The 27271-nt window shown below is 42.5% G+C and overlaps 1 protein-coding gene across 3 annotated transcripts in view; it reads left to right on the top strand.

The window, feature by feature from the left end:
• The first annotated feature begins 5397 nt into the window (after positions 1–5397).
• The window catches only part of NDST1 (N-deacetylase and N-sulfotransferase 1), a 43171-nt gene continuing 21297 nt past the window's right edge, over positions 5398–27271 (top strand). For 2 of the 3 annotated variants that reach the window (XM_042451082.1, XM_042451081.1), the window contains exons 1-5: positions 5398–5935; positions 11144–11626; positions 14218–14305; positions 15017–15171; positions 17177–17362. In XM_042451082.1, the coding sequence (XP_042307016.1) occupies positions 5429–5935; positions 11144–11626; positions 14218–14305; positions 15017–15171; positions 17177–17362 (1419 nt within the window). In that variant the 5' untranslated portion in view covers positions 5398–5428. The remainder of the gene's footprint in view (positions 5936–11143; positions 11627–14217; positions 14306–15016; positions 15172–17176; positions 17363–27271) is intronic. The other variant, XM_042451083.1, reaches the window with a different exon arrangement.

The following is a 27271-nucleotide window of genomic DNA, read 5'->3' as shown; positions in this document are numbered from 1 at the left end:
GACAGGCATCTTAAAAGCACATCCACACTGTGTCGCTTCTTGTTTCTATATTATATATTATTTTATATTAAAGATTGTACAGGTCTATCTTGGTTAAAAAAGCCTCTGACAAAGAAGCTACTTTTTACAATTTTTTTTAGTCCTGTCCAGCCTCTTCCTGCTTCTGACAAAATCAAGATTTGCTTTTTGGAATTTAAAAATACTATATCTTTCCCCACCAACAACCTGGAAAAAAATCAGAGATTGTTACAAAACAGAGAGAAAGGAAATGAACTTGAAGAAAGAAGTTTTTCTGTGTCCCTGAGAATAAACAGGTGAACGTTTGCCACTCTTCAAATTAGACCTTTGGTATGTACTCTCCTCCATTACTTCCTTGCTTTAGATAGGGACAAGAATGACTCAATTAAGTTGGCATAATTTAGGTAATTTGTCAGCTGGTTTACTTTAATACTACTGTCCCCCCTTATGATTTTTTAAAATTCAAGTTGGCATTCTCCTGCTTTCAGCTTGCAGCACCTGGTGTTTCAATCGCTTTAGGGACTGCACACACAGTTCTTCTGCTAGGCAGATGCATGAGGAAGCATACTGTCCTCCTACATGATTTGCAAATGTGTTAAAGTGCTGAAAGGGGGGCAGAGGAGTTAGGCTCAGCACTAGCCAGAAGCCTGAGATCTGGGGTTTATTAGGGCACCCCAGGGCTTGTTGCAGATGGGAGGTTCTCTGTGGTGACCTTTACAGAAGCCTTCGCTGAAATTGCTAGTGATTCATTCTGGAGCCTATTAATATGTTTGTTGCACCTGCTGAGGTGGCAATGTCAAATGCAGCCGGCCATTGGCTGCTACTCTTCTTCAGTCCAGAGGGCTCTGCTGTTGACCTAGATGTCTGTTCTTCCAGCTGTCATTGGGCAGCCCTCTAAACACAGCAGAGCCAGGTTTGAAGGCAAAAGCACCAAAGAACATTTTGGAGTAAGGGCTTGCAAGTAATAAGAGAAGGGTGTTTTGTACAATATATTTGTAACTGTACAAACAGGCAGACCCTGTTTGCAGATTGTACAGTCATAAAACATTCAGATAACTCCTATTGAGCAGTAGCTGGTACTTTTGCTGTGCCTTAGCGTGACTGAGAGAATTACAATCATAATAATAAAAATGCATCCAGGCTGGAAGACCTTGAGTGGAATATCAAGGGTCAGTGTGTGACTCATTCATCCAAAGTTTACAGTATTCCAGACCAGTTGCTTTCCAAATAAACAGATGGCCTTTGCTGTTCTTTCTGGATATGGGTGTTTATAGATCTGCCTTCTCTTTCTATAGCAGGGGAGCAATTCTGATTTACCCTCGTGTTCTTCAGCCAGAGTTTTCTCTTTGCTCCTTGCCAATTTGGGCTTGAGTTCCACCTTCTGTCTTCATTGCACATTAGTAGCATTTGCTGGGGTGCAATTTAGAAGGCCTTGAAGGTGTTCATAATTTATTACCCAGCCACTGTTACTAGCATCCCTTTTCTCTTTTCCCTCTCCATAGAAAGAAGTCAATCCAATTTGGGACCTGCAACCTACAGAAGAGTGGCCATTGGGGTGCATGTCTGCTTCTCACAATGCTTCCTTCTTACTCACAACACCGGTGCTGGGCTCTAATGTGAGACAGAGCCCAGCACCATCTTCAGTAGAACCACACTCTGCTCTAGCTTGCTGATGTTTTAAAGGCAGGAGACTTTCTCTGCAGGTTGATATAATACAAACAAAACAAAACTCCTTATAATAAATAATAATAAAACTTTTATTTATATCCCGCGTTTCTGTGTGACAAGACAATCAAAGCGGCTTACAACACGTTAAAATCCACGTTTACAAATTTATGTCCCAAATTCCCCCCCTTAAAACAGGATTAAACAAGTTACAATTAACTTATAGCTAGTGACAGGCTGAACTGAGGCTGTCATACTCATTGGAAAAGTGGAAAACAGTAAGAAAAGAGGAGAACTGAATTAGAAGTAGCCTGGTTGGCTCAGTCAAGCCATAGCCCCGAGTTTACAAGACTTCAGCAGAGCTGTTAATAGCAAAATTGTTGGGGTGGGTTGGACTTTCTCTTTTGTAGGGTTGCCACAGGTTGAAGGAGACGTGACAGTTCATTACACCATCAAAGCCAGTAACAAACATATTTCTGGACCAGTGGATATGGCTATTTGGAAAATGGTGCATGTGATACTGATGTAGAAGCACAATGTGTGTGTCAGGGAAGGTGTGGTATACCTACAAACTCTTTGAGGGTTTGAAATAATAGGTACCTCACAGACTGATTTGTGAAGGTTAGTTTACGTAATAGGGACTATTCCTTACTCTCGCCCTGCCCCACATAAAAAATTACAGCCAGGCAGACTGAAAATGCCATTCTAATGTTTGAATAGTTGGATACAAGTAGAAACATGTCACAATGGTGTTAGGGATGCTCTCCAAAAATGCTTGTCTCAGACTTAAATCTGAACATACAGACTCCAGCTACAGATGCTTTAATTTCCAGGTGCTTCTTCGAGATTATTTTGAAAAGATGAGTAGGAGGGAGATTGTGCAATTACTGAACCAGCATCTGGGGTCAAATGAAAGCTGACAATTAAATGCATCTTTGCATTCAAAATGTGCAGACTTTAAAAATTGAAAATAGAATCAGAAAGGATGTGTATGTGTAGAGAGGTAGTAGTGATAATTTTCAGGGTGCTATATTTCAGAGGCAGGAACTGACAGAACCACCTCTGAATATTCTTTACCTAAGAAAACCCTATAAAATTAATGGGGTCACCATAAATCGACAGATGAAGGCACATACACACATGGAGGGGGAATTTGCCATTTTCTCCCCTGCTGTGGTCCAGAGGAAAATCTGTTCTCTGATGCTGCTGTTTGTAATAGGAAGAAATCCCTAACAAGCAAATACCAGCTTCAGAAGAAGGATTATCCTTAGGACTGTGGCATGGAAGGAAAAGATAAGTTCTCCTTCCACAACTACAGCAGTCTGAATAATTAGGAATGTAGGCAGCTGTCTTTATATTCAGTGAGGCCAATTTAGTATTGTAAACTGTGACTGGTAGCAGTTTTCCAGGAGCAGAGGCCAGGGAACTTCCCCAGCTTTACCCAGAGATGGATTGAACCTGGGATTGTCTGTATGCAAGTCTAGTATTCATGCGCGTGTGCTGTAGTGGTTTGAACATTGTACTGTGACTGGAGACCAGTGTTCAAATCCCTGCTCGGCCATGTAAATCCACTGGGTGATCTTGGGCAAGTCACACTCTCTGAGCCTCAAGGGATGGCAGTGGCAAACCCCTTCTAAAGCAACTTGCCAATAAAACCTCATGATAGATTTGCCTTAGGGTCGCCATGAGTCAGAAATGACTTGATGGCACACATCAACAACAACTTCCTTTCCTAATGCAGCCCCATTGCAAAGGCCTGTTTAATACCACTCTTCATTTGGATATATGTGGTAATAGTCCACATTTAAATGTACCTTTGAAGATAAATGAGTGTTAGAGTTTTCTTTTTAATGCACCTACAGAATCTTGTATCGGGTCACCCCTCTCATCCAATGAGTTAGCAGTGAGTAAAGTTTTGGGTGCTGGAATGTAAAAGCATCCTAAAGCTTACTCCAGGAGCTGAAATGCAGAAAGCTATATCTCTGGGGGAAAGAGTGATGTAGCTATGGGAAATGTGCAGTGTACTGATCCTGCTGGTGAGCAGTTTGATGTTGGTAAGCTGGTGACTGGTAGGCTGTTGAATAGCCATGTTGATCCCATGAACTCTTCTGCATTCATGAGAAACACTCCCCCAACTCATCTTGATGTGTCTGTAATGTTAAACATATTTGTGTGGGGACACACTTTTGCATGACCTGTTGATTTAACAAACTGCAACATTCTTTTCTTGCTTTGTGCTGCAAACTTGCTTGTATAGAAGTTATGGTAGTTGCAGTACTCATCTCTAGTTATTAAATAGAGAGAAGAATGCCGAAAAAAGTTCAAACTTACTGTTTGCTTCACCTCTGTGCACCTGAGGTGGTCCTGCATTGTAAGCGTTCACGTGTTATGAGTGAAAAGTGACAGGGATCATCAGTAGCTGTTTCCATTTGGAGGCTTTCCTACCTTGAGCTGCAGCCATTGCAGTGGCTTTTTCTAGCAGGCAAAAGGAGAACTTTTTTTGTTTTGTGGGTTAAAGTTGGGCAGTGGGCCCCTCTGGCCTTTCTAAGTGTACAAAGAAACAGCAGTATTCTTACGTTCTCTGCACTGTCAAACTATAAACTATTTAAGGGTTTCTCGTGGTGTGTTGGCAAGTGATTGACACTAAGCTGAAGCAGGTGCAGAGAGCGTGGCGGCTTCTTCAAAGCTGGGTGCGCAGAAGAGAGGGGGGAGTGAACAACTAGACTGGGAAAACAAACTACCACCCCTCCCTCTACCCATTGGCTGTTTAGGCCTTTGGATTGTATGGCAGCTGGCCCTTTGATGGATACACCAAGATGGAACTGGCGGGGCTGGGGGCTGCAAACCTACTTCCAGTTTTGTGTAATGTAGGCTGAATTGCTGAGATTGAAACTAGTCTGGAATGCACTATCTGCCTTCTGCAGACTAGTGGCCTCAGGAAGATCTAGCAAGCCATATTTGCATAAGTTAAGCACGCACACGCACATGTGCGTGCACCCCTACCTATCTTGAATTCCCATAGTTCTTTCCTCAGCTCTGTGTCACTTATGTGAGCCTGTAAAACACTAGTAATCACTTCTGTTCTAAAGCTGGAAAAATTCAAAGAGCCATTTAGCTGAGTGTCCTGCCCACCCACTCACCTTTGCATTTCTCTCCCAATAATCAGCTTGATGAGTCTAGCTCTTGCTGTGCCCCAGGGCAAAAACAAGTACCAGTACCTTGGTTCATGTGAAGCAGGAGTAAAGAAGGGAGGAACTTCTGAACATGTATCAAGATAACTATCCTACTACTTGACTGTGTTCTTTCTTATTAAAGAAATGCTCCACAAATAAGCAGCCACAAACGAGGTGACACTGTGGAAATGAAGGCCATCTTTAGTAGGCCAACCTCCCTGGAATGTCTGTCTTAATACCTTGTTGTTTCTCTTTCCTTGCAGAAAAGAAATTCACCATGCCTCCCTTCCTGCTGAAAGGTGATCCAGAAGCCCAAGGCTTCTCCTGATGAGACAGTGATGATGGGAACCTGTTGGCATTTTTACCTTGGAAAGGAACTCTGAATGGATTTGCCATGGTGACATGAAAAAAGCTCAGGATGGATAATGGACTGTCCCAGGGCAATCCTACACCCATGTTCCTGCTTGGTGAAATTATTTCTAGCCTTTTCTGAGTCAGGATCTGGAGGGAGGAAGGGGGGGTAGGGGGGTGGGGTGGGGGAAGCAACCTGTACATTCTCTCCCAAAGCAAGGATGACTTTGGTCAGGCTCCGGAGGAGTTTCCGGCAGGTGTCTCCTCAGGTGGTGCTCTTTTTGCTGTTTGCCTTCTGCCTGCTCAGCGTTTTTGTCTCAGCCTATTATTTATATGGGTGGAAGAGGGGTCTGGAGCCCTCAGGGGACATCCCTAGCCCGGATTGTGATGAGCCGAAGGTTGCCCCTTCGCGCCTCCTCCCATTAAAGCCCATCAAAGTTGTGGATTCCTCTCGCACAGACCCCTTGGTTCTTGTGTTTGTGGAAAGCCTTTACTCTCAACTGGGCCAGGAGATTGTGGCCATCTTGGAATCCAGTCATTTCAAATATCTGACAGAGATTGCTCCAGGGAAAGGGGACATGCCCACGCTGACAGACAAGGACCGAGGGCGTTTTGCACTGATCATCTATGAGAACATCTTGAAGTATGTGAACCTGGATGCCTGGAACCGTGAGCTCTTGGACAAGTACTGTGTTGAATATGGCGTAGGAATCATTGGCTTTTTCAAGGTAATGGTTTTGTGATTTGGGGAAAGCCTTTGCAGAGGGGGCAGTGTTTTTGCAGCAATGAAAATACAGTAGTAGTTGTTACTTGGCTTAGAAAAGATACTTCAGAGGAATTATCCCCAAAAGTAAATTTTCCAAGTTCTCTTCTGCATGAATACAAACGTGTTGTGGCCTACTTAGAATCATAGAATCGTAGAGTTGGAAGAGACCACTAGGGAAATCCAGTCCAACCCCCTGCCATGCAGGAAATCCAAATCAAAGCATCCCTGACAGATGGCCATCCAGCCTCTGTTTAAAGACCTCCAAGGAAGGAGACTCTATCACCCTCCGAGGGAGTGCATTCCACTGTCGAACAGCCCTTACTGTCAGGAAGTTCCTCCTAATGTTCAGGTGGAATCTCTTTTCCTGCAGCTTGCATCCATTGTTCCGGGTCCTGTTCTCTGGCGCAGCAGAAAACAAGCTTGCTCCCTCTTCATTATGACATCCTTTCAAATATTTAAACAGGGCTATCATATCACCTCTTAACCTTCTTTTCTCCAGGCTAAACATCCCCAGCTCCCTAAGTCGTTCCTCATAGGGCATGGTTTCCAGACCCTTCACCATTTTTGTCGCCCTCCTTTGAACACGCTCCAGTTTCTCAATGTCCTTTCTGAATTGTGGCGCCCAGAACTGGACACAATATTCTAGGTGGGGCCTGACCAAAGCAGAATACAGTGGCACTATTACTTCTCTTGATCTAGACACTATACTTCTATTGATGCAGCCTAAAATAGCATTGGCCTTTTTAGCTGCCGCATCACACTGTTCACTCATGTTCAACTTGTGGTCTACTTGGACTCCTAGATCCCTTTCACACGTAGTTTCATTCAGCCAGGTGTCACCCATCCTGTATCTGTGCATTTTATTTTTCCGCCCTAAGTGCAGTACCTTACATTTCTCCTTGTTGAATTTCATTTTGTTAGCTTTGGCCCAGCTTTCTAGTCTATTCAGGTCATTTTGAATCTTGATCCTGTCCTCTGGGGTATTAGCTATTCCCCCTAATTTGGTGTCATCTGCAAATTTGATAAGTATGCTCCCAATTCTGTCATCCAGGTCATTGATAAAGATGTTGAATAGCACTGGGCCCAGGACAGAGCCCTGTGGGACCCCTTGTGGGACTTCTGCAGCACAATGTGGTAATAGTAGGGGAACAGCACCCTTTCAATCTGAATGGCAGGGTATTGGGATAAATAGCCCTTTCTAGCCCCTTTCAATAATAATAATAATTATTATTATTATTATTATTAATATTTCCTGCCCCTCCCTGCGGATTGAGGCAGGATTACATCCAATAAAATAAATACAAATACAAGGATACAATCAGTAAAATACTGACATTATTAATAAAATTGCATGACAATCATAGCAAACACGGCAGTCATAATCAAAGGAGTGGAACATTTTATTTAATAAGGCTCCTATACAAGGTCGGGTGGGTAAGCCTGCTGGAAGAGATCTGTCTTAAGTGCCTTCTTAAAAGCATCTAAGATGGATCTTTTCTGGTAGGCCGTTCCACAGTTTAGGAGCAGCGGCAGTAAAAGCTCTATGAGAAGTCGTTGTTAATCTAGTCATTTGGTATTCTAATAGATTCTTCCCAGATGGTCTGAGAGTGCGGGGCGGATTATGTAGGGAGAAGCGTTCCTGCAAGTAACTCGGGCCCAAGCCATGTAGGGCTTTAAAGGTGATAATCAATACTTATACTGCACCCGGAAGCTAATCGGCAGCCAGTGAAGTGATTTTGACACAGGTGTTATGTGGTCAGACCTAGATGTACCAGTGACCAATCAGGCTGCCGCATTTTGTACTAATTGAAGCTTATGAACTTGGTATAAGAGTAGCCCCATGTAGAGCATATTACAGAAGTCTAAATGAGAGATTACCAGTGCATGTACCACTGCTTCAAGGTCCTTTCGGTCCAGGGAGGGATGCAGTTGGCGTATGAACCAAAGTTGATACCAAGCACTCCTGGCCGTCACATCTAGTTGAGATGACAACTGTAGGGATGAGTCCAGGAGCACTCCCAAACTGCGAACTTCGTAAGATTCTATGATTTCAGGTAGTTATCTCTTTGAGACTGAGGGAGGTGTTCCTGTGTGTTAATGTCATCTTGTGTGTTAAGCACTGCATGTGGAAAGCTGCCCAAACTGTTCTCTCCCCCCTGCCCATTTTGTCCCTTTAAAAAAAAAAGGGGGAGGGGGATATTCAGAAGCATTTCACCTGTGCATAGTCTAAAGTAATATAGTTCAGTCTAAGATATTTAGCTTCTGTAACTTCATCTCCACCTTATTTTGCTGTTTGTGGAAACCTAGCCTGCCTTTAATAAAATGGGAGGGAAGCATATAAAAATGGCAGAAGTAACCTGGCTCATTGTACATAGGAATAGGTGTTGTTTGAAGGTGCTCATGTTTGAAGGGCTGGAATATCTTCAGCATGCAAAATGTCAGCCTTTTTCTTGGACACCTCCTCATAGTTGCTACTTGTGTTGAGTAGCTTGATACCTTGCCAGCCAAGCCTGATAAGTAAAAGTGCTGTGCTTTTTAACTGGTGCCAAAAGCGGATTTACAAATCTGTGTCTTTGAGTCAAGACTGTGCTGCCGTTGCTGTGCTGATGACAGTAGCAAGATAAAAATAATGGTTCTTTTGGGGCTGGCTAATGAGTAAAGAGAACAGCTTGTAAGAGGAATTTGGGAGGCATCAAAGCAACTTTGTTGAAGCATCATAATTTGACAGGACTACCTTACCTTAGATTTTTGCTTCCCTTGATAGATTCCCTTCAGTTGCAATTTAAAAGTGGCAGGTAGGAGGGATGCATGGATGAATATTTTTCTCACACACAAAACTCAAGCCAAGGCAATTGATGTGGTGTTTTCCAAAAGTCTGTTGCATTTCTGTGCTTTAAAGGATAAACCAGAAGGGTCAAGAACCCAGGGCAAAAGCAAGGTATGCTAAATGAGACATTATAAATGAGCTCTCAATTTTTTTTCTTCTATTTGGATTTCTTTTGCTTTATTGGCTTGTGCCCATGAAAGTTCATTTAGTTTAATAAGGAGTTAAAATTTTAAAATACCAATGCAGATTCTTTATCTTGCATCCTCTCAGTTTGAGTTTCAGTCCGTTTATGTAGTTAGATCTTTGGGAGAGTCAGTACTAGTACTATGTACAGCCAGCCCTTTGTATATGCAGGGGTTCCGTCCCGGGACACACACCACCACCAGCAGATGCCCCAAAACAGTGGTACCTCAAGTGCACGTACCGCGATTGGGGACAATAGGGCAGGGCCATCCACAGATGCTCAAATCTCCGGATGGCAAGCCCATGATTGGCAAGAGCTGACAGTATATGTTTTATAGATGTGTGTATATGTGTGCACACTTTCCTGTCAACCTATGGTGACCTCATTAATTTCATAGGGTTTTCTTAAGCACAGAATACTCAGAGGTGATTTTGCTAGTTCCTTCTGAAATATAGATGCACAGATGGATAAAACCCATTTTTGCTCACCACATAAAGTAGTCCATTGCACTGCTGATCACATAAAGTATTTTGTATGTTTCAGAGATTTTGGATCCCTCTTGTAGACCTTCCTGTAGACCGTACAACATTGGAATAATTAAAAAGTGTCAGTTTATGACCCCTCTTTCCTGTGACATAAATGCAGGAAGCCAAGACATGCAGGTGTCACCATTAGATTCTTGGGTCCAGAGTTTATGTTAAAAAGAATTTCCCACCTGTGAAAATGGGACAGCCTAGCTACTAAGTGCTAATTTTAATAATTCTCTGCAGCAGTTTTAGAAAGATGCTCTTACCCAGGGAGGCTGCAGGGTCATAGAATTTAGCCTGACTGACTACTTGCCCATGAAAGCTTTAAAAGACTCTGTCCTCCACCCCTATGTGAACAGTAATCATTTAGGACTTCATTCTGGTTTAAGCAAACATCTTTTCACACCCACCATGAGATACAGGGTGTTTTTGCAGCTGCATATACTGCCTATCACTTCTCTCTAATTTAGCTTTCTTGGAAGTGGCGTTTGATATGGGAGTGAGAGACAAACATGGGGGTATGGGAGAGAGGAGGAGGAGGAGAGAAAAAACTGAGTTTGTCTTAAGTGTAAGGTCTATGTTAAGCAACTTTCTATAATCTCTCATGATTATTTAGATCAGAGGTGAGCAAACCTCTTGACTGCAACGCCGATCATCGCTCACCATTCACTGTGCTGCTGTGCCAATGGGGCTTTCAGTTCAACAGTGTCAGGAGGGCCAGAAGTTTCCCACTTCTAATCAATAATAAATACCTTTTATTTTCCAACAGTGACTTCAACTGTACAATTTTTTTTAAAAAGGCCATTGCAACTGGACAAGCAGAGGCCAAAGCAAAATCCACTGGATTGCTATCAACTATAGCATCCAAGTCAGAATGGATCTGAGTGATTTTGTCTGCAACGTGGTATACAGATTGATCTTTTGGGTGGTCTACATACCTTTCTTGTGAGCCAAAATGTAATTGGCCTTTGACCTTCTGAAATAATTCTGTTGGAGGACTCTAAGAATGTGAAGTTGCCTAGGGATCTGCAGGCAGAGGAAGAGAAGCAAACATTTAGTGGTGCTTGCAACCCTGGGTTTTCTTGAGTTGGAAGACAGTTTCGCTGAGCTGGGTTTTTCCTCTAGACAAACAGGGGGCAATTGTGGCCCTTTGAATTGTTTTCCCCTTTACAGCTCTCTTCAGTTATAGCTTAGAGAACCAATGCTGAGGGATTATGGGAATTGTATTATGGGTTTCACAGTGGTGTACAGTTAAAGCAGCAAACAGTGCAGGACCAAAACAATCAAACAGCTTAAATGTGCTAAAAACATATTAAACATGACACCAGGTTAAAGCAGCTTAAATGCCTGCCACAGTAAAAAAAAACCCTTGTACTTTTAAAGTAAATTAAGCCCCAAAGGCTCAGTTCTAGACTTGTTTCATAGAGTTTTGTTTCAAAGCCTGGCAGTGATTCACAAACTTTACTCTCCTTTGATGTTTCATTACTGATGTGTCCATTAAATACCAGAGTGCCATGTTGTTGTTGTTATTGTCATTTTATCCCTTTGACTTTGTCCTTCTTTTTACTTCTCCTTGTTTTAATAGCTGCCTAATAAATCCCTGTCTGAAGCTGTCATGTGATCTCCCTACAGGCCAATGAGAACAGCTTGCTGAGTGCTCAACTGAAGGGCTTTCCCCTCTTTCTCCACTCCAATCTTGCACTTAAGGACTGCAGCATCAATCCCAAATCACCACTTCTGTACATCACACGACCCAGCGAGGTAGAGAAGGGGCTTCTTCCAGGGGAAGACTGGACAGTCTTTCAGTCAAACCATTCCACCTATGAGCCAGTCCTCCTGGCTAAAACTAAGTCAGCAGAATCCATCCCACACATGAGCATCGATGCGGCACTCCATACCACTGTGGTACAGGACTTAGGTCTTCACGATGGCATCCAGAGAGTCCTTTTTGGCAACAACCTCAACTTTTGGCTGCACAAACTGGTCTTTGTGGACGCTGTCTCTTTCCTCACTGGCAAGAGGCTTTCCCTCCCCCTTGACCGTTACATTTTGGTAGACATTGACGATATCTTTGTCGGCAAGGAGGGTACGCGGATGAAGGTGGACGATGTTAAGGTAATCATACTGATAGCCTGGATATTATATTTTGGACTTGTGGCAGATCTGAGGCTTACTGATCTGTGGATTTTTTTGTTTGGACAAAAACAGGTATGGGGAACCTTTGGCTCTTCAGATGTTCTGGACATTTAACTCCTTAGCCAAGAAGGCAAATCATAAGCAATTTGGGGAGTTGTCCGAAATGTCAAAGGATCCTTTTTCTTGAACTAAAGGTTACCATAAAGAGCATTGCTCATCCCGAAGCTTTAGTGCTTGTTCTGCAGTGTAGGACTTGGTCCTGTTGAGTTCTTTCTCTTCTGTTATCCATTGATATGGAACCCTGGGAAAGTGACATTTAAAATGCAGGATTTTATGATGAATGATAAGACCCTGTCTTCATGAATTTTTAATCCATACTTAAAGACTAGTTTCTGCTTTGTTTAAAAGTCTGGTGTTCACAGCCAACTGGTTGGTTGCAGACACTTGAATTAAGGTGGCTATAAATAGCTGCATGTACAAAAATGTTTAATCAAGGGTTTTGTGTAGTTAGCACTAAACTAAAAATACCTTGGATTAAAACTGAATAGCTCCCTGTATAGTTTATTGGACAGTACCACCAGCATCTGAGGCAGAGACCTACATTGGCAAAAGCTCAGGTTCTTACATTTTGTGTCTTTAATCATTAACTGAGTTCAAGAAGAACCCACCCCCCCCTCAAAAAAAAAAAAAAGAGGTAGTAGGCTGACTCACAATTTGTTTCGCTTTTGTCAGAAAAAGTAGAATTAAGTCTTGGTCAGAGTTTGGAAAAGGTACTTTGAAAAAATACTCCTTCCAGAATCTGCAAGCCATGCTGTTCATTAGCTGACAGATTCTGGGAGGGGCAATTAAAAAAAAAGAATTTTCCCAAGATAAAATCTATTTTAGCAAAAACAGTGCTATTTCAACACTCCAGATAGCCAAATCAATTTAACAAATGTGTAATGAGCAAAGATTTAAGTAAGAAGTGCTCTTTAAAGAAAGTCCAAGGATAATTGATGAAAATCTGAAAATTTGTTCCCTGTGCGTTTCATTACTTGTGGTAGATAAAGGCTAATTCAGTCAATATACATTTATATGTATATTGAGCTGTCTTCAGGGACATGCTTGTATCAGAAGAGGTGTTCCAAAGTGGTGGGTTATTAGTCAACAGTGACCTCTAGTCTGGGAAACTACAAAATGTATCTCAGAAAATGCATGCTGCAGTTGCTCTGTAAAAGATCTTGCCAGCTTGCATATTAACAACTGCCATGGCTTTAACTACCATGGCTCAGTGCTGTGGAGTTCTGAGATTTGTAGTTTAGTGAGATAATCTCTGTCAGAGAGCTCTTGTGCCATAACAAACTACAAACTCCAGGACTCCATAGGATGGCATCAGGATTGTTAAGAGGAAGTCAAGCTGCATTATTTCTTCAGTGCAGATGCAGTCATAAGTGCACATGATCAAAAGCTTCTGCTCCCTTGTTTTTATGTTGGTACAAGATCTTATATTGGTGCAGTGTGTAAGAAGTACCAGTGGTTCAATTCTTCCACATTACCTTTTCAAAAACTAAAATGTACATTGATTGCAAGGAGCTGCAAACTGGGTGGCTGCTCTTTGGCCTAGGAATCCTTAAATAGCCCATGGTGGCCTGGAATGTAGTTCTGCTGTTGTAGTTCAAGTGTCACCAGTGAAACTTTAGTGAAATGCCTGGTGTGTGTTTGAATACATCTGTGTGTATGCACACATCTGTGCCTAGTTTCATTTTTCAGTGTGCTGTTGAATACTTATGGAATTAAGGGAGTGATGGATAGGTTCTCATGCATTAGTCATGTCCAATTTAGAATTTCAGTGCCGTCTGCTTTATGAAGCACAGGACCACATAATATTAACATAAGCAGAAGGATCAGCAGATCTGGCAGTATTGCCATAAACTGGCCAAAGCTGATTCTAAAAATAAGGCTGTACAGTCAAGTGGACTAAGATGCAGAGGTCTTACAAATTGTGTATGCACTGATGAACAACTTTGCTTGTCCCACAGGAATCATCCCTGTTCCCTGGAGTGAAGGACAGATTGCCATGCTTGCTGTAAGGGTGCTCTTCTGACATGATTTCCATGTCTGAAGCAGAGTATGAGCCCTGACTCCTAGGTTCACAAACTACTAAATTAGTGGATCTTAACATTTGATCTTTCATATTTTATGCACTTGAACTCCCAGAAGCCCTGACCACTGGCCATGCTGGCTGGGGCTTCTAAATATTTTGAGGACCAAAGTTGGAGAATCAGGGTTATAAATAATTGCTTTCTCTCCCCCGACCCAGCTCAGGCATAAGTCTAAAAGTACACTAAGATGTTGCCTCTCTCTGATGACATAAAGGCCAGGTATGCTAAAGTCTAATAATTGAACAAACAGACCTAGTTGGCAAGTCATGATCAGCACTCTTCTAAATCTAACCTGTGTGCTGCCCATTCTTTTCTGGTGGCAAAAGCTATGGTGAGTTAAAGAGCCATATCTATGAAGTTGTCCACATGGGACTTAGAGTGTACATGTACAGTATTCTGATTTTAAATATTTTTTCCTCAACTTGGCAGGCTCTGTTTGATACCCAGAATGAACTGCGCACCCATATCCCAAATTTCACCTTCAATCTGGGTTACTCAGGGAAATTCTTCCACACAGGTAAGAACAGAAGTGACATAGTATAGGTGGTATTTTCCTTGCTGAGCTCTGAATGTTTTCACTTTCTGTGATTGCAGCACCAAAGGTTTTAACTTAAGAGTCAGACCTCATAATGTTAGTCTGCAGTGACAGTGACTGTATGGTGAACCCTGCCATTACAGCAGATGCTACAGGGTGGAGGAAGTAGTGATAGCTTCCTAGCCATTCTTCCTGAACCTCATAGCCAGTCCCCCTTCTCTTGGAGGACAGGGTTGTGTTTGCCACACAACGTGTTCTGTTGTCCTCAAGGATGCTATGGATGCTGTCTAGCCTGCAGCATTGAATGCAAGAGACAACTTGCTAGTCCAGTCACAGCTCCTGTATAGAGAGCAGAGGAATAGGGCTGCCATTTTCTTCTTTGTCTCAGGCAACAAAATGTCTTCAACCAGTTTGGTTGATAGTGTTCTGGATAAGATTTACAAAGGTGCTTCCTCCCCCCCCCCCCCAATTCATTTTTGTCTTTAGAGAGCAAGGCTTCTATATTTAATCAGTCACAGGATGTTAAACATGGGTTATTATTCTAATTGAGAATCCATTTGGGAGGTGTAAGCTTTTCATTTATGTCCTCAGCCTTTATGAATGATGGTGGTGGTGGTGGTGGTGGTGGTGGTGGTGGTGGTGATGGTGATGATGATGATGATGATGATGATGATGATGCCTTCTGCCTGGCAGGTACAGATGCAGAAGACGAGGGAGATGACCTGCTGCTTTCCTATGTCAAGGAGTTCTGGTGGTTCCCCCACATGTGGAGTCACATGCAGCCTCACCTCTTCCATAATCAGTCTGTGCTGGCTGACCAAATGACCATGAACAAAAAGTTTGCTATTGTGAGTATGATGCTTTTTCAGAGCAGAGCAATACTGTCGGCCAAGAAAGAAAGAGAGAAAAAACTGTGTGTCAGAGGGAAGAAAGGTTGCTTTATTTCTTGTATAAAATGAAAGATTTAATAAATTTGCCATCACAAAAAGGGAGGAAAAGATTCTCAGGATTACTCATGTATTACACTCAGTCATCATAGCAAGAAGCAGCATCCTTAAAATCTTGTGTACTTTAAAACCCATCACAACAGATGAAGCAACTAGTTATAAACATAAGTTCATAGCTACTTACATACTAAAGTTTATTTAAATAGTGAGGGATATGAGTGTTTGTAAATGGTCCTAATATTCTACCCTCATAGGGATTCTGTAAAACTGAGCTCCTTTTCCAACCATGATAACAAATGAAGCTTACAGAAGAAATAATGCATCAGTTGTTTCTGCTTTCTCTGCTCTTCCTATCGGTCTTGTTTTTATACTCAGTTCTTGATCTGCAATTCAGCCATTTCCTAGCTTTTCTTTAAAAGAGATAATGGTTTTTGTGACTCTTGCAACAGAATGTAATCTTTGATCCTAGTAAATAGTCCTCTGTTATTAAGCCCACACATCTCTTTTGTAAACCTAAAATCTTACCTTGAGCTTTTATTACCTATTAAACAGAAATTTTATTTATCCAGGACTGAGTGTGAGTTCTCAGAATCTCAGGCAGTGATGTGCTGTGGGGTCTCATATCAAATTTTGTGTTAAGTAATATTCAGTGTATTGTCGTTCTGGTGTGCTCAGCCCCTAATTTTCATGAACAGCAAGAACTTTGATATATAGTTCCTTGTTCCCCCTCTTATTTTTCCTGTTGATGTGCTAAGTTATTTTATTTACAGAATTCTTTAAAGTTATTAGTTTAACACCTAGTTTTATTCTAAGTTTGGTGTTTTTTGGTTTATAGAGAGTGCATCCTAAAGCAACACCTTGTTTTTTAATTTTTTAATGCAGTCTCTTAATTCCAGTGGCCCTGTTAGATAGCTCCCGGTGCCATTCAGCATAGTTCTTATCTGACCTTTATGCTAAATGAGTGCTGCCAAGCAACCAGTCCTTAATGGTTCCTTCAGTGGGATACTTACTTCACTTTTCCTTGTACTGTTTCAGAAGTCAAAGTCAGTTTCAACAGATGCACTCAAGGGAGTACAAAAACTAAAAGATAAATCATTTCTCTCTCTCTTTTGCCATCTCTCTCTATATGGAGAGATAGAGAGAGAGAGAGCAGTTTTTATAAAAGATGCATGTTAGTGTGCCATGAGGAAAAACACACAGAGAATTTGGGAACTCTTTCTGTACTATTAGAACAGGCAGGAGAAAGCAACAGAAAAGGTGGGAGGGGAAAACACAACCATAAAATCTGGCAGAAGATCTCTTTCTTGAAACACCACAAAAACTTCTGAACAATTATTTGGCAGAGGGCTATAATCCACGTTGTTTTGGAACATGTGGATTTCTGGAATGTGTTACTATAGTCATCCCTGTGTCCCCCAAGGGAGGGTTGCTGACATATAACGTAGAATGCCTTTTGGCTGTCAAGTAGAGTAAAAATGTAATACTGTCACGTTGATCATGTTGTTCACATTCTTGCATCTGTAGGAAAACATCTGAGGCTGGTGTCAGACTAAAGCCATTGATAATGTAAAAACCTTCCGACCTAATCTGCTGGGTAAATTTGTCATCAAGATGTGAACAACTTAGATATAAAGATCTCTGTGATGAATAAGAAAATTGACAGAGTTCTGTGCCGCTTTCTGTTCTCTTTTTTACCTAACAGAGAGGGGAATAATCCACCTTGAACCATTTTATCCAGTTTCTCCCCAAAAGCTTCTCCTAGTTGCTTATGCTAATTCTGCTGGTGGTTGCTTTCTACCAGTAAGATACAAAACAACCCCACCCCCACCTTGAAATAGATCCTTTTGTTAAGGCTCCCCAGATGATTCTGACTGAGACAGTTATGGATTCTCTTCTCCCCTTCTAGGAGCATGGTATCCCCACTGACATGGGATATGCAGTGGCACCCCATCATTCAGGCGTGTATCCAGTCCATGTTCAACTGTATGAAGCCTGGAAGCAAGTTTGGGGGATCAGAGTCACAAGCACCGAAGAATACCCTCACCTCAAACCAGCCCGCTACCGGCGAGGTTTTATCCACAATGGAATCATGGTAAGCAGAAAGTAAATTGATGTGCTAATTGCTCATTTGTACACCAACCAAATGAAAGTAGAAAAAGTTCCCAATATTATTCTATGGAATTCATTAAGATAATTCATAAGGCAGGACTGAAAGCACAAGAGATGATATTCTAGTTAAAATATGGGACTGAAAGTCTTTTCTTCCACATTGCTTAACAGGCATTGCTTTGTGTAAGCCCGCAAGATTTGTTTATGAATCCACAGTACAGTTCAAAGTAGTTTACAAGAAAGAGGTGAGAGAATACCACAGGAAGTAAAAACAAAATGCAAGTTGAAAGAGGTACACAAAAACTGATGGAAGCAGCTTCAGGCTTTCAACACTTCCTTATTATAGTCTATTGAGAGGTAGCTTTCCTAACTTCTAGGAAAACATTCCTCATTTTGGGAAGAATGGTGCTGTTGCTGAGAGATCTTGGCTCCTAATGTTGTTTTGAAATCTGGTGCACATACAGAACAGATTTACTGCGGTCTGCTGACTAGACCTCAGTTGCCCTGTGAGGTGACATGGGACAGTCAATCCTTAAGGTACAAAGGTCTTAGGCCATGCAGGGTTGCAAAGGTTAAAATCAGTACTTTAAATTAGGCTGCAAAACAAATAGGCAGCTAATATAATTATTACAGAATTTGGTGAATATCACCCTGTCTTCTAGCATTCAAGATGTGAAGTGTGTTCCTAAACTTCTAGAATTGTGTAGCTCCAGAATGCTACCATATGAAAAAAGGTCTTTTCCCCAGGCTAAAAAATGGATGACCTTGAACCTTCTGGATGTGGGATCAACCATTTAAAGGTTTTTCTCCTCTACTAGCCCTTTAAAGGCCTGAAATAGCCTTTCATCAAAATGGGAAGTGATCACTGGTGATTTCTGATTTTTTAAATTTAATTTTAAAGGATTGGAAGTGGCATGCTAAGGTCCTAGGAGGATGTGCCCCTGGATCCCTCTCCTGGCAGCTCACCCCTCTTTTGTGTCATCTTTGAGGATTGCAGCAATCAAGATTAGGTGTTAGAGAAGTAGGAATAAGTATAGCAATGTCTGGTCTATCTCAGATGGTGAAAATAATCCCGGTAGAATATGGGTTTTTTGGTGGGGGGGTTAAACTCACAACCCTAGGATAATTGAACTCGGGGTTTTTCCCAAGTTTTCCTAAAAGATTCACATTGTCAGTTGTGTGAATAACCAAGGCTGATAGACCCGGGATAAACCGGGATAAAATTCTGCATGTCTTGTAGTGTTTCGAATACAACTGCATCATCAATTCCATCTTTATTCGCAGTACTGACACACATTAGCAACAAAACCTGCAGAGATATGCACAGATATGGTTCCGATAAAAAAAAAATTAGTGTGGGCAACAAATTGGGAGTGCATGAGTGAGTTTATTCTCACAGTTGCGTAGCAAAACAAAAGTGAATAACCCCACTGGGAAGGAATAGCCCTCCTTATAAGCTGCAGATGGAAAAAGGCATAAGTAGCTCTGTTTCTCTAGAAGAGCTTTTTCTTCAGGGACTACAGGCTGATCAGAAGGGGTCAGACAGATTATGCCTATGACAGGGAAGCTTGTCCCTTCCAGAACATGTGTATTCCTTACCAGATTCATCTCCATCTTGTCTTAATGATTCACATTTTGTCCATTTTCCCATTTCTGCTTTCCCACAACCTCCAGGCACTCTACTCTAGTGTCTAGGACAAGGCATTTTTTTTAAAAAAAGACCCTAATAGTTGTATGTTAAAATGGACACCCAGTGCTAGTGTTTGGACACCCATTAGAGACAAATGGGCACATACAATTTAATCAGTGAACTGCATGATAATCACCCCTCTTCAAATGCCTTCTACAAATTACTGCCAAAAAAGATCCCCAAATATATATCTTTTGCAATCCTAGATCAATTGTGTTTTTAACCAATCTTTCTAAGCTTTGATAAGAGTTCTAGGAATTTTTCTTCTTTTTAATTTCTAATTTAAATGCTAAGACACTGAAGCTTGTAAATGTATTAGCAGCTCTGTGTTGATGTCCTCCTTTGTACATTTAAAAAAAAGTTTCAGCATAATAGAGAAGAGAAGCTTGCACTCATGAAGCATTTGAATGCACACCCAGTAACAATTTCTTTAAAATACCCTGATCTACAAACAGTTCTCTTTGTCTTGAGAGGAAAAAGTGCTAGGGATCATTAACACACTGATGACACCCAGCTTCCAAGTTAGGATAAAGTCAGTGTCTTCTTACGGATGGTGAGCAGCAGCAAGGGTTCAGTACAAAATTCAAAGGACTCTTTGTCCTGGATTATAATCTGAAACATCTATATTCTGTAATGAATGATGTCATATCAGAGTAATGTTGGCTGACATTTCAAGCTGGTATAAGCTTCACCTACTGCAAACAAATGATTTATGCCAAGGATGGCACTGTTATTCAGACAAAATAGATAACATGGAAAAGAAAAAGCTTGTATTATTTCTGTTCATCCAAACATTGATTCAGAAATATGGAAGTGTTCAGGACAGAGCAGAAATGGAGGATTTTAAAAAAAATTATTTGACAACATTAAGCTTAATTAGGCAATGGTAAAAGCTACTTTAAAAAAAGTTGGACTTTCATGCAGTTTTGAATATGGCTTCACTTTTGAACAAGAGGGGGAAAAGATGTAGGAAAAGGTCTCTTTAAAGAGGAATAATGTTGGGAAAATATAATTTACAATAATAGTATGACAATGAATTATTAGAGACTGCAGTTTAAGTAGTATCTTACCTTGTGTTTAAAACAGAAATATAACTTGAGCTCTGATCAGTAGAAGGGATGTCAGTAATTAAGAGCAAATAAACTTTTTTCATAGTTTTGCAGTGTCCAGCTGTTATCAATTAGTGTAAGAAGATTGCAGTTAAAATGATTAAGTGTTATCTCATAGAATTTTAGGGCTTTAGAAAAAGGCCTGAACAAGTTACATTCTTGTCAGTTTCAGCCAGAATGCTTATAACCACAGCTTGGAATTATGGCTAGAGCTTCATTGTTATTAGATAGATATAAACAACAGACAAATTCTTGGCTTATTAAATTGTCTCATTATAGAAATTGAAAGAAGGAAAGATTGTTAAATATGGAACATTGGATGCTGTTGGTAAACTATTAGAACTGGGATACTGCTTAGCCCTTGTTTTCTTCATTATGTACTTAACTTTGTAAAAGTTTGGCATATTTCCTTTGTAATGGTAACAGACAAAAACCATAAAGCTCCATAAAAGAGACATTGAAAACTGCATGGATGAGAGCCCCTGCCTAACTTCCAAGAAGCTGATATAGTCTTCCAATTGGTCCCTATTGGGTCCTTGAAGATAAAAAAAGAGCTCATCTGAAGGAGTGTTCTTTCAAAAATGTCTGCCAGATGCTTAAGAAAGGTTATGTACTATACTTGATGGGAATAGATGGGTTTTTCAGGTAACTAAACCTGGTCAAAAAGTAGAAGACAGATACTGTATATTCTGCCTTTATCTTTATAGGGTTGTGCAGTGAGGTGTGAACCAGAAGGTGTTTTTTTTCTTTTGGGAAGGTCAAAAATGGAACATAAATGTTTTGTTCTCCTCCTCATGCTGTACACTCAGTAGTTGTGACTGCAAGCTAACGATCCTTTGAAAACCTGGTTGATTATGGATGAGCAGTGTGCTAGAGTCACACCTCCTTGCAGCAGGAGCATCTAAACAAACCACAGGGCTTTTTATCAATGACTTGGATGAAAGAATAGAGGGCATGCTTATCAGATTTGCAAATGATTAGGAGTAGCAAATACCTTAGAGGAGAGGATCCAAATTCAAAATTATTTTAATAGATTAGAAAGCTGGGCCAAAAATAACAAATAATATATGTAGTACATGGTTGAGTGGTCTATGTAGTTTGCAAAAACAGTCTAATATATGTTAGGCAGGGATGGCGTCATCTTTTCCCAGCAGAGAGGGTCCTGTCCTCCTGTAATCTGGGTTTAGCTCCTCCTATTTGCTCCTGTAGGCAGGGACAATAAACAAAAGACCGGCCCCTATATAGGGAGGAGCTAGCCCCCCCTGAGCCTCAGTCTTGTTCCTGCCTATGCTCCTAGCAGGATGTTCTCTTCGAGCCAGCGAAGTTTTTCCTTTCTGCGAAAGCGGTTTGAGAGTTTTCTTGGTCTTCCCTTCTTCTCCTCTCTCCTGCCTTTCCCCCCTTCTTTGGTGGTGGCTATGGCAGAGGACCCTGAGAGCATGGGTGAAGGGCCATCCTTAACCCAGGCTTCCCTAGCTCAGGGTCTGCCAGCTCAACAGAAGGAGCTGGCTTCAGAGGGAGACCCTTTGGGATGTGTTTGCTGTTACTCTGCAGCTTCTTTACTACAGCCTTAGAAGCATGAAGAAGACTTAAAATGGCAAGGGCTCCCAGGATTGGAGAAAGGTCTTGGCTTTGCCAATGACTCTCCCTCTCCTCCAAAGCTGCCCCCTTTCATGGTGGGAGCACAGGAGATTTCTGCAAACAGCATTGCAGCACATGGGAGCCGTGGGAAGAGATGGTGAGGGGTATCCCCTCCATGTCTCTGTTTCTCCACATCACCTCTGCCCAGCCTGTTAAGGCCAGGGATCAGTGAGGAAACTGGCCAGAAGTCAGGGAAACTTCCTTCCTCAGCATCTCTGCCCAGCCAGAGTTCAGAGGACAGGCCAGCCAAAAGCCATGGCAAGGATTTCTCCACATCACCTCTGCCCAGCCTGTTTAAGGCCAGGGATCTGTGAGGAAACTGGCCAGAAGTCATGGAAACTTCCCTCCTCAGCATCTCTGCCCAGCCAGAGTTCAGAGGACAGGCCAGCCAAAAGCCATGGCAAGGATTTCTCTCCATCACCTCTGCACAGCCTGAAATGGCCAAGGTCAGAGAGGCAAGCCAGCCAGAAGTCACAGGAGAACGGTGAGTACCAGGGGCCCTCTTTCTCTAGCCACCAAAGAACCTTTGCCAGATCTAATGCCCTCACTCAGGGCAGGCATTGCCATGAGGCCTCGGCCATGGCCATTGCAGGCACTATGCCTAGCATATAAGGTTTGGGACTCTGCCAGGAGGGCAGATGGGGGCATTAACCCTTGGTCTCCCCCTTCCTTCCCATCTCTGGCCCCAATGGCACCCAGGACCCTAACAGTTGTGGGGGATCCTTTTGCAGTCTGGGAAACACATGGTGGTGTTGCCAGGGCTCCTGCACATTCCTTTTGAATTCTTATAATGAGATGGTGTGTAAGGAGGCAGAGGATTCCTCCTCTGTGTTGCACAGACACATGGCTGTAAAGGAAGCTAGAATTGGCCCAGCAGGAGCTGAAGCTTCCAACTCTAAAATGGTCTTTTTTGGCTGCCACAGAGCATCCCACAACAAAGCACGAAGTGACTTCATGTCCTCCCCAGAGAGAGCATGGCCTCTGCCACCCACTTCTAAACAGAGGCTGGAGGGCCATCTATCGGGTATGCTTTGATTGAGAGTTCCTGCATGGCAGAAGGGGGTTGGGCTGGATGGCCCTTGGGATCTCTTCCAACCCAAGGATTCTTGGAGAGACCACATGGATACAAATCCTCCTGTGTTCCCTCCCCAAAAATTACAACAACAAAAAGGGGTAAAACATTTGTGGATATCATGGGTGGAGAGTTCCCTTCCACCCCCAATTGTTTGGCTGCCCCAAAGCGTGGCACTCTTGAGAGAGCAGCTTGAGTGCTTGGCCTCTCCTTTCCATCAGAGATTATCCTTTCTCAGGGCACAGACTTACCTCAGGTAAATGTAGAGCCATGTCCCACAGCAGTCCCTCTGCCCTTCCCAGCTACCTATGCAAGTGGGAGGGAGTTGAGGACCAAGCTAGCTTCTATCATGCAGCCAGGTTACTATAAAGCCTGCCTGAAATTAAAAGGGCTAAGCTGTAAACCCCAGCTTGAAGTTGGGGCTGTTTTAAACATAAATAAAACAAAGTGCCCTCTGAGTATCAGGGCTACACTACAGGCCATATGCAGCTATCTACCCATGATTAGCAATGGTCTTCAGTCACTGCTAACCCAGGAGCAGTTTCCTCAGTGCCTGGAAGAAGCTACTGCCCAGGCAGCCTCCCTTGATGGGGCAAAGCATGGAGGGGAGAGCCCCCACAGCAACAGGGCTGGGGGCTCAGATTTACAAGAGATACTGGTGTTCATTTTATTACTGTTAGCACATGAGGTTTGAGTTGTGCTGTTTCTGCTCACCCCCCTCTCCTTTTTCCAGGCCAGAGAAGATGCCTGGAAACTAATTCTTCAAGGGAGGGGCTAGCCATAAAAGCCACATGATGACTTTTCTTGCCTCCTCATGGGCCTCCATCACTGTCTCCATTAGGTCCAGAGCCTTTTTTGCCTTAGGTGGAACAGCCAAAGACATAGGATGAGCACATGGTTCTACCTCCTTTATACAAACTGTTGTCAGCCATAGCACTTCTCATTAAGAGCATAAGCTTTAACAATACAGATTCATTTAAATGCTTATAAACAGGGTGACTCAAGCAAAGAGAAGGTCTCTGGTCACTCAGCAAACCTCTAATGCTTACATGCATTGAGGATCTTTGGTAAAAACATCTCATATGAGGTGAGAGATATATTGGATTAAGGTGACCAACCAAACTCCATTTTAGTGGCAAAAGGATTATGTTCCTGTTATAAAACAGTGCACCTCAGTCAGCTAGCCTCAAAAGATGTGGCTCCCCTTGCCTTCCCTTCTTTCTTTGAGAGATGTCTGTTAAAGGGAAGAAACTAAAGAAACAAAAAACAACACAGTTTCTTCCATGAGATGGTTCTCACTAATACAGGGGGTTAAGAAAAACTCTTTATCAAAAACAAACAGACAAACAGACTCCATGGGGGGAGAAACCCCCCCTTCCTCCATGAGTGTTTTAAAACAATATAGCCAGTTTTTTCTGCTAAGAGGTTGCTTCAAATCCTATTCAGACATCCTGCAGAGCCCTGAGGACTCTGCCACAAAGACACAATTGCCTCTTACCTTGTCTAGATAGTTACATTTTAAATAAGAATGCCTGCTGATGGGCTTGCCATTCTACTGCTCCCTGCCCTGGATAGACCTATTGTAACAAGGTCTGTCTTGCATATGATGAATTGGGCTCAAGGCCATGAAGGGTCAGGCTGCCAATCTTTTTCTTTTAGTGGTCTCAGGAAGCTACAAATTCCTTTGCATATTGTTGGGCATGCTTTGATTGTGATTTCCTGCATGGCAAGGGGTTGGACTTGATGGTCCTTGTGGTCTCATCCAACTCCATGATTCTATGGTTTTATGGTCATAAGGTTAGCTGCTGTGTGGGTGAGTGTCTTATCCCTGATTGGGTTTTCATGGCATGGTCTGGTCCAAACAACACCATTGTTTACTACCTTTGGGGCTGGAAAAACGGATTTCCTAGTGCCTATGCCTTGTTTTCTGCTAGCAAAAACGCTCAGATTTAATATACCATACAGCTCCATATAGAGACTTACACCAGCCACCTATATGCCCACAGCTTATAAATATGTATGTATGTATATATATATATATATATATATATATATATATATATATATATATATTCCAAAAAACAAACAAACTACGACACCGCAAAACTATGATTTTACTATTTATATAGGAGACTCCCTTTTACTATGTGATTATATTGTATGTGCCTTGAGCTTCCATGGATTTGGTATCCATGCAAAGTCCTAAATCCAACTCCAGTACATATTGAGGGCCCACTATACTATTTTAAATTTAGGTTTGTGTTCCTTTGACAGATCCCTTTTGTGGAGAAAACTCTCTCCTCAAAATTAGATACCAGAGGGCTATCCTTGCCAAGCCCCCTGTTCCCATTTCATGTCTCCTTAATCAGCAGTTCATTTAGCCGAGAGACCCCTCAGCCTTCATACAGGATGAGGATAGCCTGCTACATGGAGTTGGGGTGATTTTTAAAGCCTCTAGACTAGTTCATCCTCAGATGAAATCAGACTTAATTCTGACCACATGCCCTGTTAACACAGAGTGCATCTATGCTTCTGCATGGACTCACCAATGTCTGCGAGATAAAGGTTAATCCAATGTCTTCTGTGCCTAACCATGGGATTAGTCTTATTTTACACAGGTTCACAGATGTTCCAGTAAGGAACTGCACATTGTTTTAAAATTTTAATTGGAAGTCAGACATTAACATTCCTCTTTCAGAATGGTAAGTCTTAATTACTACAAATGAAATCACCTTCATTGCTATAAACAGTTGACAAGGTGATCAGTGGTAGGCTGGAAGCTGCCATAGGTCCAGATTAGATCAGATTCTATTCTAATTGATCACATAATCCACTGCTTGGGCAAGTTCTCATCAACTGCTTCAGGTTTTCAGTGGCTGACCTGCTATAGTCCATCCAAGATGACATTAAGCAGGGACTTGACCTAACATGGTTATAAGGCAGGTGTCTGCCATCACGTCGTTTCTGCTCCATACGAGAGCAGCTAGAATGGCAGCCATCCTCACATTAAGAGGCTGTTGAGGGGAGTTTTCCAACAGGGCCTGTCCACCAGACATCGTTTTCCATCTTGGGATGTGATCACGGTCTTAGAGGCTCTGACGGTTGGGCCGATCAAGTCCCTTTGGGAGGCCTTCCTCAAACACCTCTCCCTCAAGGTCATCTTCCTCGTGGCCATTCCCTCCGCCAGATGGGTGTCAGAGCTGGGGCCCTGTCGGTACGTAAAGACTTGTGTATTTTTAGGCCTGTCTCAGTGTGCCTTCGTCCAGACCCTACCTTTGTGCCTGGGGTCAACTCAGCCTTTCAGGTGCCACAGGACATTCTCCTGCCTTCATTCTGCCCCGATCCTAAGAAGGACTTGGAAAAGAACTGGCAACATTGGATGTGTGCAGAGCCCTCAAAATCTACATCAAGAGGACTTCAACCTTAGGTCATCTGAGATGTTCCTTTCCTTTCGCCTGGGCTCTTTGGGGTGCAAGGTACCAGTCTCAACTCTGAGTAAGTGAATCAGGTCTTGAATTCAAAAGAGCTACTGAACTCTTGACCTCACTCCACCCGAGGGGTTGATGGTGCACTCAACCAGGAGTGCATCTACCCCTGCGGCCTTGGCCACTAGCTCCTCCCTGTCAGATATTTGCAGGGTGGCCACATGGAAGTCGCCTTCGACCTTCATAAGACATTACAAACTGGACGTGTCTCAGTCCGCAGAGGCGTCATTTGAAAGGAGGTTCCTCCAACAGATTGGGTCGGGGGCCACAGTCTCCTAGCAGCACCTCCCTCCCAGTTCGAGAGGGCTTTTGTAAATCCCAGATTACAGGAGGACAGGACCCTCTCTGCTGGGAAAAGGAACGTTGGGTACTTACCGTGACACGTTCATTTCCTGCAGAGAAGGGTCCTGGCATCCTGCCCACCCGGGTGCTGCCTGCGGCCTCCGACCCTGCCTGGCTCTTGGTGGACCTGCCTTGTTCTTCTTCTTGTTGCTGGATTGGTTTTTCTGAGTTCTTGTTTGTTCTTGGACTAGTTTTTTCTAAGGTGTTCTAGTTAACCCTTAGCTGATGTTACTAAAGTTCAGTTCCTTGATTACCTTACTAGTCGCTTGGCTTGTTATTGACTGAGGCTCAGGGGGGGCTAGCTCCTCCCTATATAGGGGCCGGTCTTTTGTTTATTGTCCCTGCCTACAGGAGCAAATAGGAGGAGCTAAACCCAGATTACAGGATGCCAGGACCCTTCTCTGCAGGAAATGAACGTGTCACGGTAAGTACCCAACGTTCCTTTTTTATTGCTCCTTTGATAGTATAAATAATTTAATTTGTATTTGGATATGTATTATTTATTGGTATTTTTATTAGAACCTTTTTAGTTATGTTGGAAGCAACCTTGCATCCT

The sequence above is a fragment of the Sceloporus undulatus genome, chromosome 2, assembly GCF_019175285.1.
Source record: "Sceloporus undulatus isolate JIND9_A2432 ecotype Alabama chromosome 2, SceUnd_v1.1, whole genome shotgun sequence".
Taxonomy (NCBI): domain Eukaryota; kingdom Metazoa; phylum Chordata; class Lepidosauria; order Squamata; family Phrynosomatidae; genus Sceloporus; species Sceloporus undulatus.
Note: the sequence above shows the minus strand (reverse complement) of the source record. Positions and strands in the feature narration are given on the sequence as shown.